Genomic DNA, 27,788 nt, shown 5'->3' with positions numbered 1-27,788 from the left:
AAGGGGATACCCTAATAAGGGGAACAGGGACTGTCTCTGACATGAACTCAGTGGCTTGCTCTTTGGTCACCTCCTCCTGAGGGGGGATTGGGCAAGCCTTACCAGCTGCAGAGGAAGACAATGCAGCCAGTCCTGTTGAGACCTGATAGGCTAAGGTCAGGAGGAAGGGGAGGAGGACCTCCTCTATCAGTAGATGTGAAGAGAGGCACAGGAAGAGATGAGGGAGGGAGGGCGGGATTGGGAAGGGGGTAAGGGAGGGGGCTATAGCTTGGTTACAAAAATGAATAAATTGTATTTAATATAAAATTAATTAATTAAAAAATAAAGAAATAACACAAAAAGAACTTCTGGACCTATCACTATCCCTGACTTCAAGCTGTACTACAGAGCAATATATGGTTGTTAATGTGGGGCACGTGTCATGGAGAGAAACTGTATTCCTCTTAGTTTTTAAATATCATAAAATCAAAGAGCTGTATTGACTTTATGTAAGTATTTATTCAATGTATGTACAAAACTTTTGAACTGCTTTTCTTTAAGAAAAAAATTCCTTCTAAATAGAAACCAGTGTACCAATTTAAAAATTAAAAAAAAAAAAATCTTGCCACGTGTGGCGGCACATGCATGTAATTCCAGCACACAGGGAGGCAGAGGCAGGTGGATCTCTACGGGTTTTTCTGGCCTACGCAGTGAATCCAGGACAGGCAATGCCACACAGAGCAGCAACAACAGCAACAATAACACCAAAGTATCATAATATACTGGATATTTTGTTCTTTGTCTTTGTCATGCACCTTTGTAACTTTGAAAATCTGTAAGATGGTAAGGCATGTCAACCAAGCATTTGTAAAAGAACTGACAATGTACAAAAGATTAAAAATGAAAATAATAAAAAGTGTCAGTTTTTTTTTTAATCTCAAAATTTGGAACTTGGAAACAGTTAATTATCAGGGAGGAATTTCTGACTATCTGGATATTTGACTATACTATGGCATCTAACACAGCAATACATTATCTTTTTCTGAAATGCTCTTCAAGTACATATAGTAGTAGGTATTTTCTAATACCAAATACATTGTCAAGTGTTTGAGAGTACAGAGGGTGAGAGAGAGACATGTTCAATTATTCATGTTCCCTGCTTTGCCTGTTTGTGTGTGCATACTCTCTCTACAGAGAGTATGGCTGTCCTGAGCACTTTGGCTACTATTACTCAGAAAAGTGCTGTATGGTCATTTACACTGCTACAAACTGAACTGAGGAAAGCGTGAAGAGGAAGCCATAACTGTGCAAGTCTAATACAATCTTCTCTTTGCTTTTAGGCGAAGAACCCTTCTTAATCCTTGCTGATCAGCAGGAGATAAGAAAAATCAGCATGGATGGGTCCAACTACACGCTTTTAAAGCAGGTATGCTACATCCACGATGACAAGACAGTGAGTGTTGTCCCACGGGTATCAGTGAAGTTATGCACATAGAACATATGTGTAAGGCTTATATACGTGTGCATGTACAGAAAGTGTCCTCATGTACAGAAAGTGTTTTGGCTATGATTGGCAGAAAGTCTCAGCTTGTTGTAGGATGCCGCATCAAAGAAAGGGTAGATGGCAGAGGATAGTACATGCTGAGAATTCTCTTAGGAACTCTGAGTTAGAAGTGGATGGCATATTAGAAGTGGCACAGAGGTCTCTTAAGCTATTTTATGTCCTGTCTGAGTTGCTAGGCATATTATCATACTATCATTTGCCTGATATGGTCTCTTGAAAATGATTTAGTTCTTTTTTTTTTTACAAATAATTTAAATAATTTTGTCTTTATACTGTGCTAGGTGACTTTATGGAGAGAACATTAAATATCCTTTTGAAAAACTCTGTTGAGCCACAGAATTGGATACGTAGCCACCATTTCAGAAACAACTTGCTTTATTTTCTCAAGCCTTGTAGCTCAAGACACTCAAACAATACGTTTTGTTTTTTTTTTTTTGCTGTTGTTGTTATTGTTGTCTTTCATGGATAGTATGTTTTTAGACTGTTTCTAATAAAGCAAGTTTTCCTTTATAAAACATTATAACTATTTAACATAGTAGAAGCACTTCAGTAGAGTCCGTTGGCATTTGCATTATTGCCAGTCATGAACACCTGAGCAGAAGACATGGGTGTATTCAAAGTTCACAGCTACACTGTGTCTCTGTGGAGAGTGTTTATTAATGGTGATCACGGAGTGAGGAAGCAGGCCAGAAAAACCAAAAGAAAGCTTTGCATTGGCCTCACCTGGGGGTGTCTTGAAATATATAATTTTTGTTGAGCATCATAATGCCATTATTACATTATAAAATTTTAAGTGTTCCTGAGAGAATAATCATTTTTCTCTCTTTGGACGTAGTATTTAAAGATAAAGAAAAAAGTGAGAAGTAATTTTCTCTTGATATGTTGTCTTTACCCAAATAAATAAAAATACAGTATCTTAAAATTAGTTCTTGTATTTTTTTCTATACCTGATTAGGAAAGTTGTATTTTCTAGTGTTTTGAATTTTACTATTTTGATTGTAGTCAATAATAATCTTATATAATTGGGTAGAATTTTTATTAGTATATATGTACGTTTATATGTATACACATACACGCACTGTAAAATATGATTATTCTAGGCAAAATATAGTTTAAATTCATATACCACATTTAGAAAATGTACTTTAACAATATGTATTGTTATAATGAAAATTAGTCTAGTAACTTTTCAATATGTTATATAATTCAATTCTAACAGTGCCTTTATCCCAGCAAAATTTTATAGGGAAACAACACAAAATTTTCTAAATTAATAGTCTTAAACAAAAGGACACAAATCTTCACCTACAGAAAAAAGAAAGGCAAATAGGGATTTGCTAAAACTAATTTTCAGTTTGGAAGTCATAGGGATGGCCATAGTTTTCAAACCTGATTTGGGAAACACCCTTGGGTGTTTAAATGTACTTTATATATGATTCCACAGAGAGAGCACTGCTCTGTTTTTCTGTGGGCATGAAGGGACAACTGAAAAAAAAAAAAGTACCTTGGTTGAATTGGAAAAGCTTCAATTCCTCTATGTTAGCAGCTTTAATTTATTATACTGGAATTGCTAAATTTGGATTTGAATTGTCATTATATAAATGAATTACTCTTAAGAAAGTAGAGGACAATGACTAAAGAATTTCAGATAATTGCTTGCTAAAGTTAGAGACAGACTTATGTTCTCCTTACAAAGCTTTCCATTTAACCATCTGAATTGTCAAACCATCAGAATTCCTAGCCATAAGCATTATTCCTCTGAAGAGAAAAAAAAAAAACATTTGAATAAATAGAAGTTGCAGATTACTGATATGAATTTATTAACCTGTCTAAGAAGTAGTCTGGAGAACATGACAGTGATATTTTAGGATTTTGACTTTTGTAGTCACTTCAGATATACACAGTGAGTTTAATTTATACTTTCTCTAGTTCTTAACATGTGCTCGAATAATGAATGTTCATTCCTAATTTTGGTTTTTATAATCATTCATAATTAGCAGTGTCAATAAGAATGGACTTATTTTTATTCCTTTGAGCTGAGTAAAGACTTCAAGGGAGTAATTTATTACAACCGCATATTGCTTAGTTATGACCAATGATACGTGATTATGCGGGGATAGGCCATCTGTCTTAGGATTTCTAATGCTATGAAGCAATATATACATAGCAACTATTTTTAATTTGTTTTTTCCAAAGCAGGATTTCTCTGTGTAGCCATGGCTGTCCTGCACTTGCTTTATAGACCAGGCTGGCCTTGAACTCACTGCCTGTACCTCCCTGAGAGCCAGTATTATAGGCATGTCATGTGCCATTGTGACCACAGCAACTTTTATTTTATTTAATTTTTATTTTATTTTTTTGCTCAGATTTCTCTTTATTCGGTTTACATCCCTATCTTAGCCTCCTCCATCCTCTCCTGGGTCCACCTTACCTCTTCCCTTTATCCCCTCTCCGCTACTGCTCAGACAAGGGGAGTCTCCCTCCCCCAGTCAATTTGCCTCAGGACTCAGAGCACCCTCTTTCACTGATGACTGGAAAGGCAGCCCTGTCAGAGGGAAGTGATAGAAAAACAGGCAACAGAGTCCAGACAGAGCCAGCCCCTGCTGCTCTTCCTAGAAAATCTACATGAAAGCTGAGCTGCTCATCTGCTACACATGTGTAAGGGGCCTAGGTCCAGTTCGTGCATGGTCCTTCACTTTTTATATGCCCACCCTAGGCCCAGGATGGTTGACTCTGTTGGTCTTCTTACGGAGTTCTTGTCTCTGCGTCCTTCTATCCTTCTTCCCACTTTTCCACAAGTCTCCCCAAGCTCCAACTAATATTTGGCTATGAGTCTGAGCATGTTTTGATCCACTGCTGGGTGGAGCCTCTCAGGGGACAACTATGCTAGGCTCTTATCTACAAGCATAGCAGAGTATTATAAATAGTGCCAAAAGTTGGTTATCTCTCATGGTGTGGGCCTCAGATTGGGTGAGGCAGTGGTTCAATATCCCCCCAGTTTCTGTTCTAACTTTAACCCTACAATCTTGTAGGCGGGGTAAAATTTGGGTCAAAGTTTTTTGCATGGTTTGGTATTCCTCTCCCTTTGCTATAAGTCCTGTCTGGCTAGGAGGTGTCCTCTTCAGTCTCCATGACCCTCTCTACTAGGTATCTTAGCTAGAGTCACCCATATCCTTTCAAGTGCCTACCCTGTCGTTGGTCTCCAGTTTGTCTCACCGATGCCCCTGCCTGTGGTTTCTCTTCTCCTTCCAAGTCCTCTGACCATGCTCTCCCCACATGTGATCTCCATTCTCATTTCCCTCGTACTCCCTCTCCTAACTGTTCCATCTCTTCATCCACTTCTGCTATTTTGTTTCCCCTTCTGAGTGAGATTTAACGAAAACCATTTAATTGGGTCTGACTTACAGTTCAGAGGTTTAGTCCATTATCATCATGGCAAGAAGCATAGCAGCATGCAGGTAGACATGGTACTAGAGACGGAGCTGAGAGTTCTACATCTTGATCCACAGGCAGCAGCAGGAGACTGTCTCACTAGGCATAGCATGAGCGTATATGAGACCTCAAAGACTGCCTCCACAGTGATATACTTCCTCCACCAAAGTCACCCCTACTCCAGGAAGGCCACACATCCTAATAGTACAACTCCCTATGGGTTAGCCTTTCAAACACGTGAGTCTATGGTGGGCATTGCTACTCAAACCGCCACATCATCATTCACAAAATTCAAAGACAAAGTGAAAAAAGGTTGCTTGTGTTCACTTTCACGATGCATAAGAGTTGAAACTGTGACGTTTTTAATGTTATTATTAAAGTTTAGCCTGCCTAAAAAAACAAATTGAAAGAAAACCACTTTTTCTTCATTGAATTTCCTGGATTATTTCTATTCACAATCTACTTTAATTTTCAGAAATCCTTAGAAAGAAGTAAAGTATGAATATTAATTATTTACCTTGGCTTGACTTTTATAAAGGACTATATGCATACTAGACACCATTATTACTATCAAATTCTGAACTTTTAGAGTAATTATGGAAACTGAAGTCAGACTTTGGAATTATCAGTCTTGTTAATGCTACTGCTCCAAAGCAAAGCCAATCAAAAGTGCTCTATCTTCCTGGAGGTGCAGGCCTTGAACATAAGACTCATATAAACTGATATGTACCAACTTTAGGGTGAATGCTGATGAACTTAAGCTCTGTATAGATAATGGTAATGACATCGGGGGCTTTACCAAATTTATATCGTCTCAGTTATCTTCTAATTGAAAATGATTTGTACGTGAACACAGTTTTCTGGCCTTTGAATGAAAGCAGCAGTTCACATTCTGACCCATGTTTTCTTAGTCCACCGTAATTAGATGACCCTTAGCAAGAGTTCAGATTTAAACTAACTCTTGAGAAATCATTTCAACAGATTAGGAGTTTAGAACATGGCCAGATCTTGATAATACAATGCTCAAATAAAACCAAACTGCAGCATACTGGAACCAAATATCTGGAGCACTCAAAAAAAGTGATATCTGAGTTTATTTTGTTTTCTTTCTTGTCATAAAATTTATACTCATGGCTCTGTCGCGAGGCTTTTCATCTCTTTCCTGTATTGTGAAATAAATATCCAGTTCTTCTGATAAAATACTAATGTAAGGCTGCAACTTTTCATCCTAACCTCTTACTCTCTTGAATAAGAGGGTACTTGATATATGAAATGCTATTCCCCTATCTTTTCTTACTATTCAGCTGGTCATCTGGTATGTGGCTTAGAGCCTTAAGAATGCTCCATCTCGCCAAGTTAGACACATATTCTTTTCTAGTCCTCTGCACAAAATGATATGATAACGTCATATTTCTATTTAATATTAACTTTCATGTTCTGTTTCTTTCTCTAGAAACAAACAAACAAGGAAATAAATAAATAAATAAATAAAAACCAAAACTAACCAACCCAATAAACAAGTAAATAAAATAAAATAAAATAAAATAAAATAAAATAAAATAAAATGATTTTGGGACTTGCAGCAAAGCATGGGACAGAGCTTCAGGGTCTTCTCGAAGCCTTGGGGAAAGATAGAAGGATCTGAAGCGGACAGGAACCTCACAGGAGGACCAACAGAGACAACTAGCCCAAACCCATAGGGGCTTAAAGAGATTGAGACATCAACTAAGGAACATGCATGGTTTGGACCTAGGCCCCCTGCACATACGTGGGTCTCCTACTGAGTTGGGGGGGAAGGGCTTGTTTCCAACATGGACTCTATTGTCTGCTTTTGGATCACTTACCCCTGGCAGAGATGCCTCGCTTGGCCTCAGAGTTGAGGATATGCTCGGACTTGACATGAATTGATGTGCTGGGGAAAGTTGAGACAATGGCAGCCCCCACCCCCTTTTCTGGAGTAAAAGGGAGAGGGGAAGGGAACAAGAAGGGAAGTAGAAAGGGGACTGAGAAGAGGGAGGGTCCACCCTTGAGATATAAAGTAAATAATCTGAAATAAAGAAAAGTAACAACAGTAACAACAAAAAAATGAAAGTCAAACCAACCAACTAAAAAAACATAAAACACAATAAGCCAAAAATTATCAAACCAATCAAAAATTATATAAAAAATGAAGTTCATTTTTGTTGGTCAAGTATTCCTGGACATAGAGTATTCCCTGGAACATGTTGATTAAGCCAAGAGATACAACATTGGAGAAAGCTGATTTTTTCCCTCTCCCAGCAGGTATCAGTTGCAATAGCTCCTTGTTTGCGGCAGGGTTTATATTCACTTTCTGTTCCCAATGTTGTAATTTGTCTAGTTTGTACCTGTGAAGGTCTTGTGCTTTTCTAATGTTATGTTTTCCTGTATCAATTTTAATAATTTGGTCTTGTATTAAGACCTCTGAACCAATTTCAATAGAGTTTGGACAGAGGCACAGATCTAATATTTTGCTGTATTTCTTCATATTGTTTAATGTTTACTTAAATATAGTAAATACTGGAAAACTTTTGTTTCTTATTGGAACCTTAAATTCAAATGAATAATGTATCTGTTAAGGGTGTGGTCTGAAGAAAATGTAACTCTGTTCTTAAAATATTTGATACAAATATATACAAAGTTAAATAATTTCTCTGAATTATAAACATTAGAAATAATACTAATTGTTATTGAAAGTATGCTCCTTCTTACTTTTAGGGATTAAACAATGTTATTGCTATCGACTTTGATTATAGAGAACAATTCATATATTGGATTGATTCTAGCAGACCCAATGGAAGTCGCATAAACAGAATGTGTCTGAATGGAAGTGACATCAAGGTAACTATACTGAATACTTTATTGATATTATTGAATAGGATATGAAATCTTATTTGTTAGCAAAGTATTGCTTATAGAGCATATTAGCTTGGATTCAACTTTATGATTTCTCTGTCTAAGTAAATGAATATTTAAAGTTATAAAATGAGGTATTTTATTTTCATATGTTATTTTCATATTATTTGTTGCAATTATGTAATATTTGTAACTTTAACGAACAGTGGAGTATTGATTGAAGTTTTAGCACTGCTCAAATTTACTTAGTTGGAAATAGTTGAATGTACCTGTGTACAATTATGAATTTTTTATCACCTTATAATTAAATACATGTTACATTCTAGATATGAGCTACTTATTAACACTTTAATGTTAACCTAAATTTTAAATTAAAAATATTAGTTTACTGTGTATGCTGTAAGATGTATCATATAGAAGTCGTTAAGGCTGTGAGAAATGGCTCAGCTGCAAAGAATACTTGAGGCTCTTGCAGAGGCTCTTGCGAAACCTTGAGAACCCAGTTTCAGTTTCCAGCACCCACATAAGGTGGCTCACAACTGCCTATAACTGATTCCAGAGAACCCAAAGTGCCTTTCTGGCCTCTGTGGGCACCAAGTATACAATTGGTCATATACAAAGACACATGCAGATGCTAAAATGTACACAGATAAATAAACAAATAAACACACAAACAAATAAATAAATAATACTTTTTAAAAGACTGCACAAATCATATGACTGTAGGAGCAGATTGGCTTAGCAGGACAACTGATGTAGTTAAAAGGATGAGCAGATTTTGTTCTATCATAAAATTTGAAAGTCTGAATAAAATCTACAAAGCTTGTATTGTTCAAACTCAGTTGTGTACTTTCTTGTAAGAACAGTTTTAATAATGGTCACATTTATATTTTGAAGACAGCTGAGCTTTTAAAGTTTTATCTCTGTCACCTTCCAACACCCTTTCTATTGTTACTTTAAACTACGGTGCACTGTGAGTTCAAAAATAGCATCTTTCTTTCTCCAGGTTTACCAGTTCATTGTTATTCATTGAAACCATCAGCAATTTTGTCAAATTTCAATTTTAGAATTTGCAAAAAGAAAAGAAGCAAATTTTTCTTGCAGTCAAAACACTAGGAGAGTATCATGGCTACTTCAAATTCCCCTGCTTCTCTATGTCATTACCATTGATTGTTTAGAGAAAGAATGATTCCAAAATTAAATTTTTGGCTTGGGTTGTGTAAACATTGGCTTATATACTCCTCCAAGATTCAACTTCCTTTCTTTCATGTAGTGCTAAAAGTACTAAGAATTCAAATACATAGTATATGTTGCAATAATCATTTATACATGTTATACATAAAACCTAAATTTTTACACATAAGCAAACACCTTAAGTATGACATGGGTTGAATTTAGTAGCAAAACCCCTTTATTTCTACTTGGCTTTGTACAAACACAGTGCACACTCCTGTCTTTTACTGTGCTGTAGTAGAGGGCAAGAGAATTTGTGAGAGAAGGAAAAATATTACTAAAGCCATTAGTGCTTCTGTTAAAGAAAATATTAATAACTGTTTGTATGCCAATGTGATAGATAGTTATTCCCAAAGTTTGAGAAAGTGAACAGATAAACTCTAATGGAATGAGGTCATTAACTATGCATCTACTTACTATCTTTTAATTTGCATTATTTTTATAAACATATGTAACTTCTAGAATTCTACATACAAATTGGATAACTTCTTTTAAATAAATAATGTGTTGTGGTAAATTGTTCTCTTCTTTATCTAAATTTAATTTCTTCAGTTTAAATAGAATTCTGTATCTCAATAAAAATCAAGAAGCAATTGCTTGATACTTATTGAAGCCGTTTATACATTAACTTTGTGAATTCTTATTTTGTTAGGTAGTGCACAGCACTGCTGTCCCCAATGCACTCGCTGTGGATTGGATTGGAAAGAACCTCTATTGGTCTGACACAGAGAAAAGGATAATTGAAGTATCCAAACTCAATGGCTTATACCCTACTGTGCTTGTTAGCAAAAGGCTCAAGTTTCCCAGGGACCTGTCTTTAGATCCACGAGCCGGGTTTGTAACACTGTTAAAAATCATAAAGCTTTCGACTATATCAATTATGGCAATTCTCCAGCTTAGTAACAAAACTTAAAGTTATATACATACATACATACATACATATATATGTGTGTGTGTATGTATGCGTTTGTGTATGTATAGACTTTTTTTTTTTTATAAATAATCAAGCCCATTAAGCATCGCCATGGCAGTCAAAGTGATGAATTTAAAAGCTATTTTAAAAATCTGCTTTCTACGTAATTGAATAAGATTTTTTTTTTCTAAAAGGTCAATGAAATTAATACAAAAAAAGACTTAACTGTTGTTGATGCCACATTCTCTGGGAAAAGGGAGACAGAAGACCCTAAAATGCCTTTTCCTGTTAACTTGGTCAAAGCTATAAAATGTATAAGTACTACACTTAAAGCAAGAGATGTAATTGGTACCTATAGATAGTGAGGTCAAGAATTCAAAAGAAAAACAGAGTACCATGGGAAAGTTTAGTGTTGGAACAAGAGAATGAGGAACATATTGCAGACATTTTGACCAGAAGGTCACCCCCCCTTAATGTGTCAAAGCTGTATGATGCATGGTAAGAATCTATACATTATGACCATTTTAGCTCACTTTTGATTATGTCATTTTGGTAGGTGTAGGATGCACCACGTTCGATTTTTACACTATAATGTAGCATAATTACGATTTCAAAATTACTTCTGTTCAAATTACAAATTTAATGGAAACTGGTTGTGTTAAAATAGGACATCTTCAGAGGAGCCAGCAGGGGACTGGCATGGTGCTCTAAATTCACTCAGCAAAGTATGTTTTGCCAAGTAACCGCAGTTATACTTTAGCCGTCATTAGGTGTTAGTTATTGCTAATATTGTCCTTCTCTGTTTTAAGTCCCTCATGCTTATAAATGGAAATGTATTATGCCATAATACACCTTACAGCTTAATTTTGGCTAAGCTGTACGGAATCAGACAAGAATGGCATTGTGTTGCTGTTTCTAAGGAGTGGACACCTTCCAACTTTTTACTCTGTATTGACATCATAATTTTATTATATTTTAAAGTATGTCTTTACCCTAGCAACATACTTTTCGAAGTAATCTTAACCAAACCAATTATAAATAAATGTCCCTGGGAATATTTAAGTAAATATTGGCCAGATATTCTCAATTTAACCTCCACTTGTATTCATTCATAAGTCTGTGGCTAATTTGACTGTTTTGCCATTTTGTCAGGAACTATTTGACTCTCTCATTTGTTGGACTGCTTACCATCTCACACCAATCTGGCTTCTTGTTCCAAGTCATTGAGGATCCTTCACTTCTAATGAAAATAAAACATTATCTCTTTATAAACATAAACCGTAATTCAGAATTTTCTGTTTATGAAGGAAAGGCTACTCCTGGATTGGCAAAGGCTGATCAAGCTCTGGATTTTATTTCTTCCTGGATATAGTGATGACCCTATAAACTGAATTAAGTCTTCAGTTATCATCAACATAAACCCATCACTAAAAATGTCAATTAAAATAGTAAGGTATAAATTATGGTGGATGTTATAAAAGTCTTCTTTGATTTCATTTTTTGTTAATATTTGGATTATAACATGTATACAGTTTTATAACCACATAAGCAGTTAAAATGTGATCTTTTTAGGAAACAAAGCATATATTTTAATAGCTACAGTTTAATACTGCCATTTTTAACAGTTTTTCTGCTTCCCCAGAATGAGGATATAAACAATTTGGATTTTATCAGTTGTAAGAAGAGCTTCAGGAATAGAATGCCATTCCTTCACATAATATAGTTACATGATGATAATTATTCAAAGATGCCATCTAAACTTATATGAACTTACAAGTTTATGTTTATAAACTTATTTAATAAAAATACTATTAAGCCTTTATACATCATATCACTACTGTAATTTGCATGTGATTTAAATATGCCATTGTGGCCAACCTATTTTCTAGAAAGGTGTGAATTCTTTCCTGACATTTGGTAAAAGATAAATCAAAAACTGACCTTGGGATCACTGAGATGTTTAATGCAATGAAACAACCAAACTTGGAAGAGGCATTTTGAGGTTGCTTTTTAAATATGTCTTAGAGAAAGATGTGACTATTTTCATGACATTTGCGAGTAAGAATAAGTTAAGTGATTTCTCCATTTAGTTCATTCAATATTAAACTGGGGCTTTAATTCAGTTTCTCGTCTGTAGTCACACATTTTTTTTAATACAACATCACATTAGAGTTTTCTTGTCCTCCCCCTTCTTCTTTCACAATTTACTCACTTTGTATCCCAGTTGTAGCCCCCTCTCAAATCTCCTCCAGGTCCCAGCCTCCCTTCCTCCTCCTCCTCCCTTTCCCTCTTTCTTAGTCCACTGATAGGGAACATCCTCCTCCCCTATTTTCTGACACCTATCAGGCACCATCAGGGCTGCCTTGATCCACTTCCTCTGTGGGCTGACTATGTTGCCCCACCAGGGAGAAGTTATCAAAGAGCAGGCAACCAAGTTCATGTCAGAGATGGTCTCTTCTCCCTTTACTAGGAAACCCACATGGAGACTGAGCTGTCTATGGGCTACATCTGAGGAGGGTCCTCTCTATGCAGGGCCTTTGGTTGACTCATTGGTGTCTGAAGTCCCCTATGGACCCAGTTTTTTTGGATTTTTTTTTTTTTTTTGTCTTCATATGGAGCTCCTGTCCCCTTGGGGTCCTTTTATATTCTCCTTCTTTCATAGGAAAACAACCATGGCTTAAGAGTCTGTTTTCCAGGAATCACCAAAACAAAAGAAAAAGAAAAAAGCTTGAGGCAGGTACACAGTCTTGCATATTTCCATCAGAATAGTTAAACTTTCTTTAATAAAAGGAGTAGTGTAATGACGAATTTATAATACACTACCTAAATAATTGCAAGCATGTACTGTTGTTTGAAGTAAACACCTCAAATACACTCTTCCAGTGATCAATATTTAGCTCCATACTTTATGTCTAAAAATACATTTTTAGCTATTTTTCATAATGATCTATTAGCTACCTGCAAATAATAGCATGTGTTATTCTTAATTTGAAAAATATAATGAGTGCATTTAAAAGACACAGTTCATTCCCTGCCTGCATCTATATCCATTTTACCAATAAATGTGATGATGATGCAAACCATTTTTTAAATTTTATTATTATTTATTTATTACACTTTATTCACCATGTGTCCAGCTGTAGCCCCCTCCTTCATCTCCTGCTTGTCCCACCCTCCCTCCTTCTTCTCCTCCTATACCCCTCTGTTAGTCCACTGGTAGGGGACATTCTCCTCCCTTACTATCTGACCCTAGCCTATCAGGTGTAATCACAGCCTCTCAGATTTTCTTTCTCTGTGGTCTAGTAAGGCCACTCCGCCAGGTGGAGGTGATCAAAGAGCAGATAACCGAGCTCATGCAGGAGATTACTCCTTCTCCACTTACTGGGGAACCCCATGGAGACTGACCTGCCTATGGGCTGCATATAAGCTGGGGTATAGGTCCTCTCCACGTATGATTCTTGGTTGATTCATAGGTCTCTGCAGGACACTCTGGGCCCACATTTTTGGCTCTGTTGGTTTCCTTGTGGAGCTCCTGTCCCCTCCTTTCTGTCTTCCTCTTCTTCCATAACATTCCCCGAACTTTGCCCAAAGTTTGGCTATAAGTCTCTGAATCTGCTTTGATATCTTGCCTAGTAGAGTCTTTCAGAGCCCTATGTGGTAGCCTCCTGTCTTCTCCCATTTCTGATGACTATCCTGTTTGTCCTTCTGAATGAGGATCAAGATTATTTTATGCATATGTATTTTAGCTTATGCCAATTCTTCTGAGAACATGAGAAATACAGGAAGAAACATACACAGTGGAAAGAATGACTGGCTTGTAGACCAGCTGAGATGAGAGTTTTCATATCTTATCTTTATCCAGCTGTAATAATATCATTGTTTTCCAAAGACATCAAAAATCTTTTCAGTGTGAATTATTTCCTAAATGTATCTAAGTGGACAAGAAATACTGAGCACTAAAGATTATACAACTGCCTTTTATTGTAAATGCTTTTCCTTTTCATCTAGAAAGTTTGTATCTTCAGCTTAAGGACCACAGTGTTTGTAAAACTTACTGTGGAGCAGGATAATAAGAGAAAGTGTGACATCACAGTTCTTCAGACATGTATCCATAACTTCTCAAAAGTAGATACATATTTGAACTGGAAATGACCTGCATGTTTCAACAAATTCGCTCATAAAGAAAGAATGCTTTCTGTGAGGAAATGAGATAATGCCAACATAAAAATCGATTTCTAATTTTGTGTGCAAAGCAAATAAACATTTAACTAAACTTTGCAGTTACATTGAAATACTCTGTTATTAACTTTTAAATTTTAAAGATTTGATTTTAATATATCTATTTAGGTATAATCTACAAGAAATGAACACAAATAATTATTTTTACAATTCAGATTTAGAGCTAAATTTATGAGAAACTTCTTTCTCATAAATTCTAAAAAAAAGCCCAATAAACCTGTGATGCTTGTAAATTAATTAATTTCAAACAACCATTTCTTTTTTTTTTTTTTTTTCAATGCAGTTTATTCAGGAACATTGAACAATCCTCGGACCCCGGGGAAAGCCAGCCCACAGCTTAAATAGCCTCTGGGTAGCCAACCCAGGCGTGCCATGGGGGCAATGCAGATAGGTCCACATACATGGAAGCAAGCCAGATCCTCGGCCTTAGCCAAATGTGGAGTTGTTCATGACAGAGAGCACTCACCATCGGGAAGGTGGAAGGCGGAAACCAGCTCCATCTTTAAGGCATAGCATTCCGCAGCTCTCTACAGTTCCCCCTTTTTGTTTTAGACGCATCAGGCAAGAGTAGAGGTCTGATCTCTGTCACAGTAAATTCTACCAGAGTGGACGCAGGACTAGCCACAGGATTATCAACATGGATTGCTGCAGCCATGAATCATCTGAAGGAATGGGCGGGCATGGGAGTGTTAGCAGGCCTTCTGGTGTTGGTCTCCTTGGTTTGCCTGTGGTATATATGCAAGATTAGAGTCTCACAACAGTGTGATGCAGCCATGATCATTCAGGCCTTTACGGCCATTGAAGCAGGACATTCTCCCCAAGCATGGTTGGATACCATAAAAAGCTAAAATGATACGCTCAAACAACCATTTCTTAAAGACTACAGAGTCTGTTGCTATGGTTACAGGCAGATGTTCTTTTGAATATTTATACATGGTGTAATTACACAATAGGTACTATTTGGGGCTAAAAAAGTTTTTGTGATCTTGGATAAAGATTGTTTATTATTTGGCACAATTAAGAACTGTAAACATTTTTATTTATGAATTTATTCCCATATTAATTATGACAAACAAATATTTTATGCAGGTAATATCTTGGAGGCAAATTACAAAAGTAAACACCCATTTTGATTATAGAAAACTTACTGACAAATTTGAAAAATACATGTATACTAAATCTTTCTTATATATACAAAGAAGAACATGCTTTTCCTTCAGAAACTAGAAGGAGATCCTCTTAGAATTTATGCTAACTTGAATGGTACCTCCTTCAATACAGTAGAGATTTTTTTAAAATATTATTCTTTCTAATGAGTTTTTTATTTGGGAAGTCAACTGATAAATGTACATAGATACAGGAGTATAGTATAGTTGTGCATGGATAATCTGGTATAACAAGTAAACCACTGTATCAGCATTAGTAAAACAAAAGCATATGCATGCATATAAGCCATATGTAAGGTGTTGGATAAGTATATTGCTGAATACTCACTAGCATGTTATTTCTCTTCTAAATTAGTTTTGAGTATTAGTTTCTACACTTTTTGTAGGGGCGATATAAAATTTGAAGTTCCTATTGATTTTTCAACATTTGATAAATATTAGGCTCATTAAGATTACCTAGGTTCTGGAAACAACCCAAATGTCCCTCAACTGAAGAATGGATACAGAAACTGTGGAACATTTACACAATGGACTACTATTCAGCAATTAAAAACAAGGAAATTATGAAATTTGTAGGCAAATGATGGGATCTAGGAAAGATCATCCTGAGTGAGGTATCCCAGAAACAGAAAGACACACAGCATATACTTACTTATAAGTGGATATTAGACATATAACATAGGATAAACATACTAAAATCTGTATACCTAAAGAAGCTAAGCAAGAAAGAGGACCCTGGGTAAGATGATCAATCTTCACTCAGAGAGACAAATGGGATGGACATTGGAGGAAGGAGAAAACAGGAAACAAGACAGGAGCCTAACACAGAGGGACTCTGAAACACTCTAACCAGCAGTGTATCAAAGCAGATGCTGAGACTCATAACCAAATTTTGGGCAGAGTGCAGGGAATCTTATGAAAAAAGTGAGATGCCCCGTCCCATGGGGCTTCAATGGGGTTCCTAAAGTAGGAGAATGGAAGGAATGGGGGAGAGGGGACAAGAGACGCAGGAATGAAAGCCAAGTCTGTTCATCTGATCAAGGCTTCCATTTATTAGAAATTTTTACCCAACTTATATAGGGAGAAGGCAGAAAAAGGGGGAAGGTAATTAGCTGCTGCAGGAGACAAGAAGAGTGCTTTCATGGGTTAAATATTGCACCTGCAAGATGCCATAAGGAAGTTTTCTTAAGCTATTTTACGGATGCTCTAAAACTAACAGACCGATGTCCTCACAATCTATCACCCATGATTTCGGGTCCTAGGTAACTCTTTCGCTAAATAGCTTTAGGTCTCCACTAAATGACCTTTGCTCTCTACTTGGCTTTGGCTTCAGTAACTACCTTTGTCTCTACTAGATAGCTTTGACTTTGGCTTCCGTAGATAGCCTTGGCTCACTAATTGACTTTGGCTTCAGTAGATAGCTTTGGCTCCCGACAGTGAGAAATAGTAAGACATGGAGAGGACAGGAGTTCCACAACAAAAGAACCAAAAAATCTGGGCACAGGGGTCTTTTGTGAGACTAATACTCCAACCAAGGACCATTCATGGATATAACCCAGATAATCTAGAACCCCTGCTCAGATGTAGCCCATGGCAGCTCAGTATCCAAGTGGGTACCTAAGTAAGGGGAACAGGGACTGTCTCTGACTTGAACTCAGTGGCTGGCTCTTTGATCACCTCCCCCTGAGAGAGGAGGAGCCTTGTCTGGCCACAGAGGAGGACAATGCAGCCATTCTTGATGAGGCCTGATAACCTAGGGTCAGATGGAAGGGGAGGAGGACCTCCCCTATCAGTGGACTGGGAGAGGGGCATGGGAAGAGATGAGGGAGGGATACAAAGCGAATAAAATGTAATTAATATAAAAATAAAAATTTAAATAAAAAAGAGATTACCTAGGTTCACACATTCATGGGAAGACTTGGAATTTGGATGTAAGCAACCTGTTTCTAGGGTTTGGTTTCTTAAGACTCCACATACCAGTTCTTTGAGAAGATGCTAATCTGCATCCTACTAGAGAACAGAGTCCTTATTCTACTCACATCACTTTCATAAAAGACTAGACATGTATCCTGTATACACAATATAATGGAGTCAGTTTGATACTCGCATGATTACAAAGGCCTGAAATGACAATTTTCCTACACAGTCATAACCTGCAGTTAAGTCTTGCTGTGTCCTGAAATCTGAAAGACCAGGCTGCATTTCACAAGGAATTTATGAACTAATTATAAAGATAAGTTTCAGGTTCAAGTGAGGACAAATTTCCTTAACAATTCCTCCAATTACAAGGCACTCTTTTTACTATAATTGTGAAACAACTCTGTCTTAATATTTTTAGGTCCGCATGTATTAAATGCACTTGAGAGGTCATTTTGCCTCTTATCCCCCAGTGCTTAGAAATTTCTACCACATAGTATGATATCAAGGAATGTTTCACTATAAAGTCCTCCATCTGCTTAAGTAGGGCATGAATGTGTGTTAGACATTTTCTGTCACTGACAAAAGCAGAAATATTGTCTGATTGTGAGGAAAGGGACCTTACAGCATCACATATTGTTCAATTATACCTGTAACAAAGCAAAATGATTTTGCTGACTGTTGTGGCACTAATTCTGTAAATTATTTTATTGTTGCCTGGCAAGGTCTAACAACAGCAGAGATCCTTAATTGTTGTCCCAGAGCCTCATAAGGTCAGACTTTGCAATGAGGTTCTGAGGTGTGATTCAATGACCATACGGGGTTTTACAAAGTATTTCTAAATATCTCCGAACCTACCCTGAAAATATGAACTAACACTAATCAAGAAAAACATTGTGAGATCAGAAGAAGGAAAATGAACAACATGTTCAGACACAAAAATAAAAACAACTTTAAATTAAGAAAAGACAAGTGAGGACACATGTTACAAAGCACATGACAAAAGCCCAGAAGCAGAAAATGAAACAAAACAAAAAAAACAACAAAAAAACAAAACAAAAACAAATTAAAAAAATTAAATCATAACCAGAGACTAACTGGAATTGACTGAAACAAACTAGGAACTGACTGGATTTACTTATACTGGAAACTTAAATTTTATTGATTTATCCCTTTTTTTATTCTTAACTTTCTTTTTTTTAATTAAATTTTTATTTTTTTAATATTAGTTACAGTTTATTAACTTTGTATCCCAGCTGGAGCCTGCTCCCTTATTCCCTCCCAATCCCACCCTTCCTCCCTCATCTCTTCCCTGCCCCTTTCCAAGTCCACTGGTAGGGGAGGTCCTCCTGCCCATCTATCCAACCGTAGCTTATTAGGTTTCTTCAGGACTGGTTGCAGTGTCCTCCTCTGTGGCTTAGAAAGGCTGCTCCTCCTTAGGGGGGTGGGGGGAAGGCCAAGAGCCAGCCATTGAGTTCATGTGAGAAACAGTCTCTGTTCCACAGTAACCCACTTAGATACTGTGCTACCATGGGCTGCATTCGAGCAGGGGTTCTAGGGTATATCCATACATGATCCTTGACTGGAGATACAGTCTCAGAAAAGACCCCTGTGCCCAGATACATTTGGTCCTTGTGGAGTTCCTGTCCTCTCCAGGTCATACTAACTCCCCCTTCTTTCATATGATTCCCTGCACTCTGTGGAAGGTTTGGTTATGAGTCTCAGCATCTGCTTTGATAGACTGCTAGGTAGAATCTTCAAGATGCCCTCTGTTTTAGGGCACTGTCCTGTTAATTGTTTTCTCCTACTTCCAATGTCCATCCCCTTTGTCTTTCTAAGTGAAGATCGATCATCTTACCCAGGGTCCTCTTTCTTGTTTATCTTCTTTAGGTATACAGATTTTAGTATGTTTATCCTATCTTATAGGTCTAGTACTCACTTATAAGTGAGTATATACTGGGTATGTTTTTCTGCTTCTGGGATACCTCACGCAGGATGATCTTTTCTAGATTCCACCATTTGCTTACAAATTTCATGATTTCCTAGTATTCTACTGTGTAAAAGTACCACAATTTGAGTATCCATTCCTCTATTGAGGGACATATGGGTTGTTTCCAGGTTCTTGCTATTATGAATAAAGCTGCTACAAACATTGTTGAGCAAATGTCCTTGTGTACTTGAGCATCTTTTGTCTAGGATTGTTATAGCTGGATCTTGAGGAAGGGCTATTTCTAGTTGTCTGAGAAAGCACCAGATTTCCAAAGAGGTTGTACAAGTTTACATTCCCACCAGCAGTGGAGGAGGGTTCCCCTTTCTCCACAACCTCTCCAGCATGGGTTGTCACGTGAGTTTTTGATCTTAGCCATTCTGATGGGTATAAGGTGAAATCTCAGGGTCATTTTGATTTGCATCTTTCTGATGGCTAAGAACGTTGACCATCTCTTTAGGTGTTTCTCTGCCGTTCTATATTCCTCTACAGAGAATTCTCTGTTTAGCTCTGTACCCCATCTTTTGATTGGATTGTTTGATTTATTGCTTTTTTTAATTTCTTTAGTACTTTATATATTCTGGATATTAGCCCTCTGTCAGATATAGGGTTGGTGAAAATCCTTTCCCAGTCTATAGGCTGTCATTTTATTCTGATGACAGTGTCTTTTGCTTTACAGAAGCTTTTCAGTTTCATGAGGTCCCATTTATTGATTGTTGCTCTTGAGCCTATGCTGTTGGTGTTCTGTTCAGGAAGTTGTTTTCTGTGCCAATGAATTCTAGGCTCTTTCCCACTTTGTCTTCTTCTTTTTTTTTTTTCCATTTTGTCTTCTAACTGATTTAATATGTCTGTTTTTATGTTGAGGTCTTTGATCCACTTGGACTTTAGTTTTGTGCAGGGTGATAAGTATGGATCTTTTTTCATTTTTCTGCATGTAGACATCTAGTTGGAGCAGCACCATTTGTTGAAGATGCTGTCTTTTTTCCTAATTTTTTTTCTCTGCCCTTTTGTCTTTTGTATATAGGAGGGCTTCTAATTTTTTTGAGTTAATTTTGTATCCAGCCACTTTGCTGAAGGTGTTTATCAGCTGAAGGAGTTCTCTGGTAGAATTTTTGGGGTTGCTCATGTATATTATCATCTGTGAATAGTGAAACTTTGACCTCTTCCTTTCCAATTTGTATCCCCTTTATTGCTTTAGCTAGGACTTCAAGTACTATGTTGAAAAGAAATGGAGAGAGTGGGCAGCCTTGTCTTGTCCCTGATTTGAGTGGGATTGGTTCAAGTTTCTCTTCATTTAGTTTGATGTTGGCTATAGGCTTGCTGTATATTGCCTTTACTATGTTTAGGTATGTGCCTTGTATCCCCGATCTCTCCAAGACTTTAAACATGAATGGGTGCTGGATCTTGTCAAATGTTTTTTCGGCATCTAAGGAGAGGAGATGATCATGTGGTTTTTCTCCTTCAGTTTGTTTATATGGGGAATTCCATTGATGGATTTCAATATGTTGAACCACCCTTGCATGCCTGGGATGAAGCCTACTTAGTTATGGTGGATGATATCTTTGATGTGTTCTTGGATTCAGTTTGCAAGTATTTTAGCATCAATGTTCATAAGAGAGATAGGTCTAAAGTTCTCTTTTTTTGTTGGGTCTTTGTGTGGTTTAGGTATCAGGGTGACTGTGGCTTTGTAGAATAAGTTTGGTAATGTTCCTTCTGTTTCTATTTTGTGGAATAGTTTGAAGAGAATTGAACTCAGCACTTCCTTTAAGGTCTGGTAGAATTCTGCACTGAAACCATCTGATGCAGGGCTTTTTTTGGAAGGGAGACTACTGATGACTGCTTCAATTTCTTTGAGGGATTTAGGGCTATTCAATCTTTCCACCTGATCTTGACTTAATTTTGGTAGATGAAATCAATCAAGGAAATTGTCCATTTCTTTTAGATTATCAAATTTTGTAGCATATGGGCTTTTATATTACAACCTAATGATTGTTTGGATTTCCTCAGTGTCCAAAGTTATGTCCCCCTTTTCATTTCTGATTTTGCTGATTTGGATAGTTTCTCTCTGCCTTTTAGTTAGTTTGGCTAATGGTTTGTCTATCTTGTTGATTTTCTCAAAGAACCAGCTTTCGGTTTCATTGATTCTTTGAATAGTTTTATTTGTTTCTAATTGATTGATTTCAGCTCTGAGTTTGATTATTTCCAGCTGTCTGTTCCTCTTGGTTATATTTGCTTCTTTTTTTTTCCTAAGGCTTTCAATTGTACCATTAAATTGCTTATATGAGATATTACAAATATCTTCTGAAGACAGTTAGTGCTATGAATTTTCCTCTTAGCACTGCTTTCATTGTGTCCCATAAATTCGGGTATGTTGTACCTTCATTTTCATTGAATTCTAGGAAGCCTTTAAATTCTTTCTTTATTTCTTCCTTAACCTAGCTGTCATTGAGTAGCAAGTTGTTCGGTTTCCATGTGCATGTAGTCTTTTTGCTATTTCCATTGTTGTTGAGGTCCAGCTTTTGTTCATGGTGGTCAGATAGAATCCAGGGGATTATTTCAATCTTCTTGTATCTGTTGAGGCTTGCTTTGTAACCAACTAAATGGTCAGTATTGGAGAAGCTTCCATGAGGTGCTGAAAAGAAGGTTACTCTTTTGAGTTTGGGTGAAAAGTTTTGTAGACATCAGTTAGATCCATTTGAATTAGGGCCTTTGTAAGTGCCGTTATTTCCCTGTTTGGCTTCTGTCTAGATGATCTTTCCCTTGGTGAAAAATACAATCTTATTTAAACAACTTTCAAATCTGATGAATTGCATGATAAGGGGTCCACTCAGAAGATGAGAAGAGCTAGAAAAACAGAATAGATTAATAAACTTCATATTTGATAAGAAAAAGACTTATAGGATCTATGGACAACTCTTTGATGATGGGTTTTCTGACTTAAGTAAAATTAGCTTAAATGCAGCATAATTTTTCAGTAACATGTAGCTTATTTGTGATTATCAATGATGTTTATTCAAATCAGTGAAATGATTTTTATAGTTTAAATGAAGAAGAAGTCAAAATTAACAGTAGATAGATGGTAGATAAATGGGTGAAAAAAGAATTGGTTGTTTTATTCTTCTAACAGTATTGACACCTTTCACATGTTATATATATTAATTTTATGCATATTAAAGTGTGCAAGTATAAAAATATCATTATCTATGTTTTTGTATACTAACAAGAACATATGTTTAATGTTGAATAAATCACAAACAGTAATATATGTTTAATTTGTAAAACAAAAAAACAGCAAGAAAAAAGTTTGCACTGATGTCTGCCATGAGAACCACAGTTCAGAGATATATTAAGAATTAATTTGGGGACAATGAAATGAAAAGGAAAATATTGTGTAATGTTTTACTCTAGCAGTTCTGTCAATGAAGTGGCTATTGATTTTCTTTCCTAGGAATTTGTACTGGATTGACTGCTGTGAGTATCCTCACATTGGCCGTGTTGGAATGGATGGAACCAATCAGAGTGTTGTCATAGAAACCAAGATTTCTAGACCGATGGCACTGACAATAGATTATGTCAACCATAGACTCTACTGGGCTGATGAAAATCATATTGAATTTAGCAACATGGATGGGTCTCATAGACACAAAGGTTGGTCCAACAATATAAACAAGTCAGTATTTGCAAGTGCAGAAAATACTAATTTCAATATTTTTTCATCAAATGCATTTATTAATTGATGATTACTATATATATGTATGTATAAATTTGAAAGTATCATTTTGCTTTAATTGTACTTTTCTAAATAGACAAATGGATTACGGCTTTCAAAAAATAATATATACATGTTTCCTAGCTGAGTTGGAATAGAAAGATACTAGATTGGAAATGTGAGTTTTTATGGTAGTCATGTCAAATTTTAGTTTTCCTTAAAAGTTGAAAGTAAGTAAAATTTTAAATAGTAAAGTGATATTTCAAGATAAAGTTAGCATATAATTAAGTGTACAGTTATATATTACAGCATCAATAAATAGCTTTCACATAAGAAAAGCTAAACAAGAAGGCGGTTCCGGGGTAAGTTGATCAATCCCACTGAGAAAGACAAATGGGATGGACATTGGAAGTAGGAAAAATCAAGAAACAGGACAGGAACGTACCATAGATGGCCTCTGAAAGATTCTACCTAGAGTGTATCAAAACAGATACTAAGACTCATAACCAAACCTTGGGCAGAGTGCAGGGAATCATATGAAAGAAGAGGGTGTTACTAAGACCTGGAGAGGTTGGGAGCACCACAAGGACCAAATATACCTGGGCACAGAGGTCTTCTATGAGACTAATTCTACAACCAAGGACCATGCATGGATATAACCTAGATCCCCTGCTCAGATGTAGCCCATCGCAGCTCAGCATCCAAGTGGGTTAACCTAGTAAGGGGAACAGGGACTGTCTCTGACACGAACTCAGTGGCTGGTTCTTTGACAGCTCCCCCACCCCAGGGAGGAGGAGCCTTGCTATTCCACTGAGGAAGACATTGCAGCCAGTCCTAGTGAGACCTGATAAGCTAGGGTCAGATGGAAGGGGAGGAGGACCTCCCCTATCAAGGGACTTAGAGAGGGGCAGGGAGGAGATGAGGGAGGGAGGATGGGATTGTGAGGGAATGAGGGAAGGGCTACAGCTGGGATACAATGTAAACAACCTGTAATTAATATAAAAATAAAATTAAAAAAGAATAACATTCAATAGCGCACATATATGTAATTCAAAATATAAAATTCAATACATCATTGTTTTTACTTTCTATAATGCATCAGTTTCAAAATTATACCAAATAGGTAAAGGAATCTGTTTAATGTTTTAAGTGGAAGCTAGGAGCAGAAAATTGAATATTAAGTAAAATAGATGAAAATGAAAGAATTAAAAAGAGGTAGGTATTTAATAGGTAAAACCTCAGTAAATGAGAGAAATGAGGGAAAACATTATACAGATATACCAAACTACAAATATTGATGTAAACTCTCTAAATGTTCGAAATGAATCTAAATATGTTTTTCATTGAGTAAAGAAATAAATTGAAATTTTCCTGATTTTTTTCATAAATTAACATCATTTTAGTTATTTCCTATTTAGATTTTTAAACATCTCAAATACAAGTGGTGCGCAGGACACAATCCCTTGGTGCAGTATAATTTAGTATGTTTTTTTTTTCCTTTTTTCCTCTGTCTTTTAAGCTTAGGGCAGAGTTCAAGAGGAAAGTAAAAATAAAAACAGAAAGGAAAAAATGAAGAAGTTTGATACTTGTCAGGTGAGACATGAGGGCCTCAGAAGAGTGGAGCCACGAGAATCAAATATATATATACAAAAAAATACCTAAAGCATCACTAATTTGGCCTAATGACCTCTATGCTGATGTTTAAACAGTTTCAGCTTTCTAACAAGGAATGCTGAGAAGTTGTCAGAGTTGCTCCTATAACAGAACACAGTGATTAGATGAGCATCTGTATATACACTTAATTAATTGTTGAGAGTCCAACTATGAACTTTAAGAAACCCCACTGGGATGCAATTAGAGTAGACAATCATTTAAATATATTTTTAAAATTTGATCATAACAAAACAAATCACAAATATGCTTAGCTTTCAAATGTTCTCTCCAACCAAAGGATCTAAAAACAAGTTTCTTGTAGTCATAAATTGGCATAATTCAAAGTTTTATCTCTCCCTGTGAATGCTGAGCCTACATTTTTAATCCATAAAATGTACTAGACTCCTGTAAGTTTATTAATCTGTATTAAGATTTACTGCATAGTAAAATGCACAAAAACATTTTTGTTGGTATATATTAAAAATATATTGCAGTATAAAATGTTTGCCTGTTCATAATCTGAACTGTAGATATTGGTACATTAAATATTTATAGGTAAAATACTAATAGATCTATTAGAAAATATTGACTACATCCATAATATGATACTTCTTTTTGAGTTTGAGTGACATTTTTCTCTAACTGTCCTTTCTTTTATCATGACCATCTTTATTATTCTTATTCATTTACGTGGTTAAAATAGGAAGCCAAGCTCATCAGGTCAGGCATGTTAATCCAAAAAAGAAATGTGAGAGGGGTAAAAACATGAGTTTCTTTATTAAACCAACTTTTAATAATGAGGAATATTAATCCTTATATTGCAGTCCATGTTTTAAAATCTATTTGATCCTTCTTAACCACAAAATCGTTCATAAGTGAATCATTCATTATTTGTATGTGTTTAATTATGTTTGAGATGGGGTTTCATGATCCCACTTTGTACTCATACTTGTTAGGTGGCTGAGGAGAACCTTGAACTACAGATGTTAGTGTCTCTATTAGCAGACTACTGTCATAAGACAGCAACGTGTTGGGTTTGTATGGTGCTGGGGCCTTGGGCACACTAAGCAAGCATTCTATCAACTGCACTGTATCTCCACAAAATTTTCCCCCCCAAAACTCTGAGGTTACTGATTTCTGTGCCTTGAATAAAACACAAAACGATACAGCATATACCCGAGGTACACATGCCCAGCCATGTTCACTTGACATTCTGCACTTGTCCCTACTTAGATCCTTTACCCCATCCAACATTCCTTGGATCCTGAAATAATATTTCATAAGAATTTGCAATATACTACTCAACATGCTGGCCTGGAAGTATTAATGCTTAGTCAAGTTTAGTCATGTGCTCATTTCCTTGATCTACAACACACACACACACTCTGTCTCAGCTCACCTAAACATATAATACAGTGTGTTTATAATATTATTTTTATAATGTAGCACAGGTTAAAATAATAGTATAATTCAACGTAGTAACATGCCATAATAATCTTAGATTAGTCTATCCAAGATTACATGTTCATTGATTCATATAAAGTGCTTTTCAGATTACTTCTAAATCATTCACTCATTCCACAAACAATCATTGGACCTTTGTGAGATGCATTATTCTAAATTTTGGAATTTAGAAAAATGTCCCTCTGTTCAAATCAAAGTTTAGCGGGAACAAAATCATTTGTAGATAAAGGTTTTTTATTGTAGAAATGGAAAAAGTATAGTGAAAGCTTTGCAGTTCAGACAACTCTTGGTTCTGAGAGGCTTTAGCAGCTTTTATATATGGGGAATTATGGAACATTCTCCATACAGAGGGAACAGCATGTGCCAAATATAAAAGAATCTTGAGACACTGTGGCTTTTTATATGATTTTTCTATGACTGAAAGGGATAGAAAATGTAGATAATTTGACTCAGATGAACAAGAACAAATTGGTGTCATATTTTGACAAGCATTATATACTTTGTAATTTGGTAGCCATCCTTTAGGTCACAGGGAGACATTGGGTGTTTAGTTTATAGAACGCTGTTATTAGTTTTGACAGTAGCATGGAGAATGAATGACCCTTCAAGGGCAAACAATTTAAACACTGTTAAAATATTTCAGAGAAAAGGCTTGAGATTGTAGCTAGGGGGAAGGAGATACAGTGTCATACTCAATACTAACTCATCAGGCAAAGAGGATAAATTAGCAAACTTTACAGTGGAAAGATTAGGGTCGTACATACTGGTTACACATTAGATATTGTTATTCAGTTACTCAGGAGAAAGTAGCCCTCTGTATTCCAACTATTGTATTTCCATACATTTATTCACTTTTCAAGAATTAAATACACCAAAGTGAGCATACTGAATCACAAACCTCTGTTTTGATGAGAGATAAACGGTAGCACGGAAAACTTACCAAAACTTAGCATAGGATTCTTCTAGAATTCTAAAATGTTCTTAATCCATAAGTACCTTACTCTGAGTACCACACTTAATATTTTTTAAAAATACAAATCTTAAGCATTGTGTTGTATTAGATAACTTTAAATATATTTATATCTTTATCTGGCTTTGAGTGGTCATGTTCTAAACTTTTCACAGGGAATCGAAGCACCAAATCCATTTATTGTAAATACATCCATTCATTTCAGTCCTCCTGTGTTCAAGAATGTGACGCTTCTATCATCACTCCAACAAGTGCCGAGAAATCCATTTTACATCAATGAAGTTACTTCAGAGATTAAATAGTTAGTCCAAAGTCACATAACTCATAATTACGAAACTCGGCTATAACAGATGTGCCTAGTTCCAAAGCTTCAGCGCTTCTCACTCTTCCACGGCTTTCCCATGTTAAAATGATAAAGAAAATTGATACCTGCTTATCATACCCTCTTTTATCAAGGAACACAATGTATATAAGTGTACACATAGATAAAAACATGTCTATTCTTTTGAGCCAATTTAAATGGGAGATTTCTGAATATACAATAAACATGCAAGCACAGCAAAGTCTATGCTTGCTAACACAAAGAGCATAACTCCACCCAAGTTTACATCTCATCAAATCCGGGGTTTGTTCACTTCTTTAGTGGAGGGGAAAGAATAACAATGTTACTTAAAATAGAAAGTACTCC

General features: G+C 36.1%; 1 protein-coding gene across 1 annotated transcript in view; it reads left to right on the top strand.

Moving 5' to 3' along the window:
- Lrp1b (LDL receptor related protein 1B) overlaps positions 1-27,788 on the top strand; it is a 2,037,254-nt gene that overhangs the window by 1,757,461 nt on the left and 252,005 nt on the right. The window contains exons 57-60 of the mRNA XM_060390094.1: positions 1,320-1,405; positions 7,712-7,834; positions 9,735-9,916; positions 22,753-22,952. Coding sequence (XP_060246077.1) covers positions 1,320-1,405; positions 7,712-7,834; positions 9,735-9,916; positions 22,753-22,952 — 591 coding nt within the window. The remainder of the gene's footprint in view (positions 1-1,319; positions 1,406-7,711; positions 7,835-9,734; positions 9,917-22,752; positions 22,953-27,788) is intronic.

Source organism: Meriones unguiculatus, chromosome 8, assembly GCF_030254825.1.
Source record: "Meriones unguiculatus strain TT.TT164.6M chromosome 8, Bangor_MerUng_6.1, whole genome shotgun sequence".
NCBI lineage: Eukaryota > Metazoa > Chordata > Mammalia > Rodentia > Muridae > Meriones > Meriones unguiculatus.
This window is presented reverse-complemented; position numbering and strand designations above follow the sequence as displayed.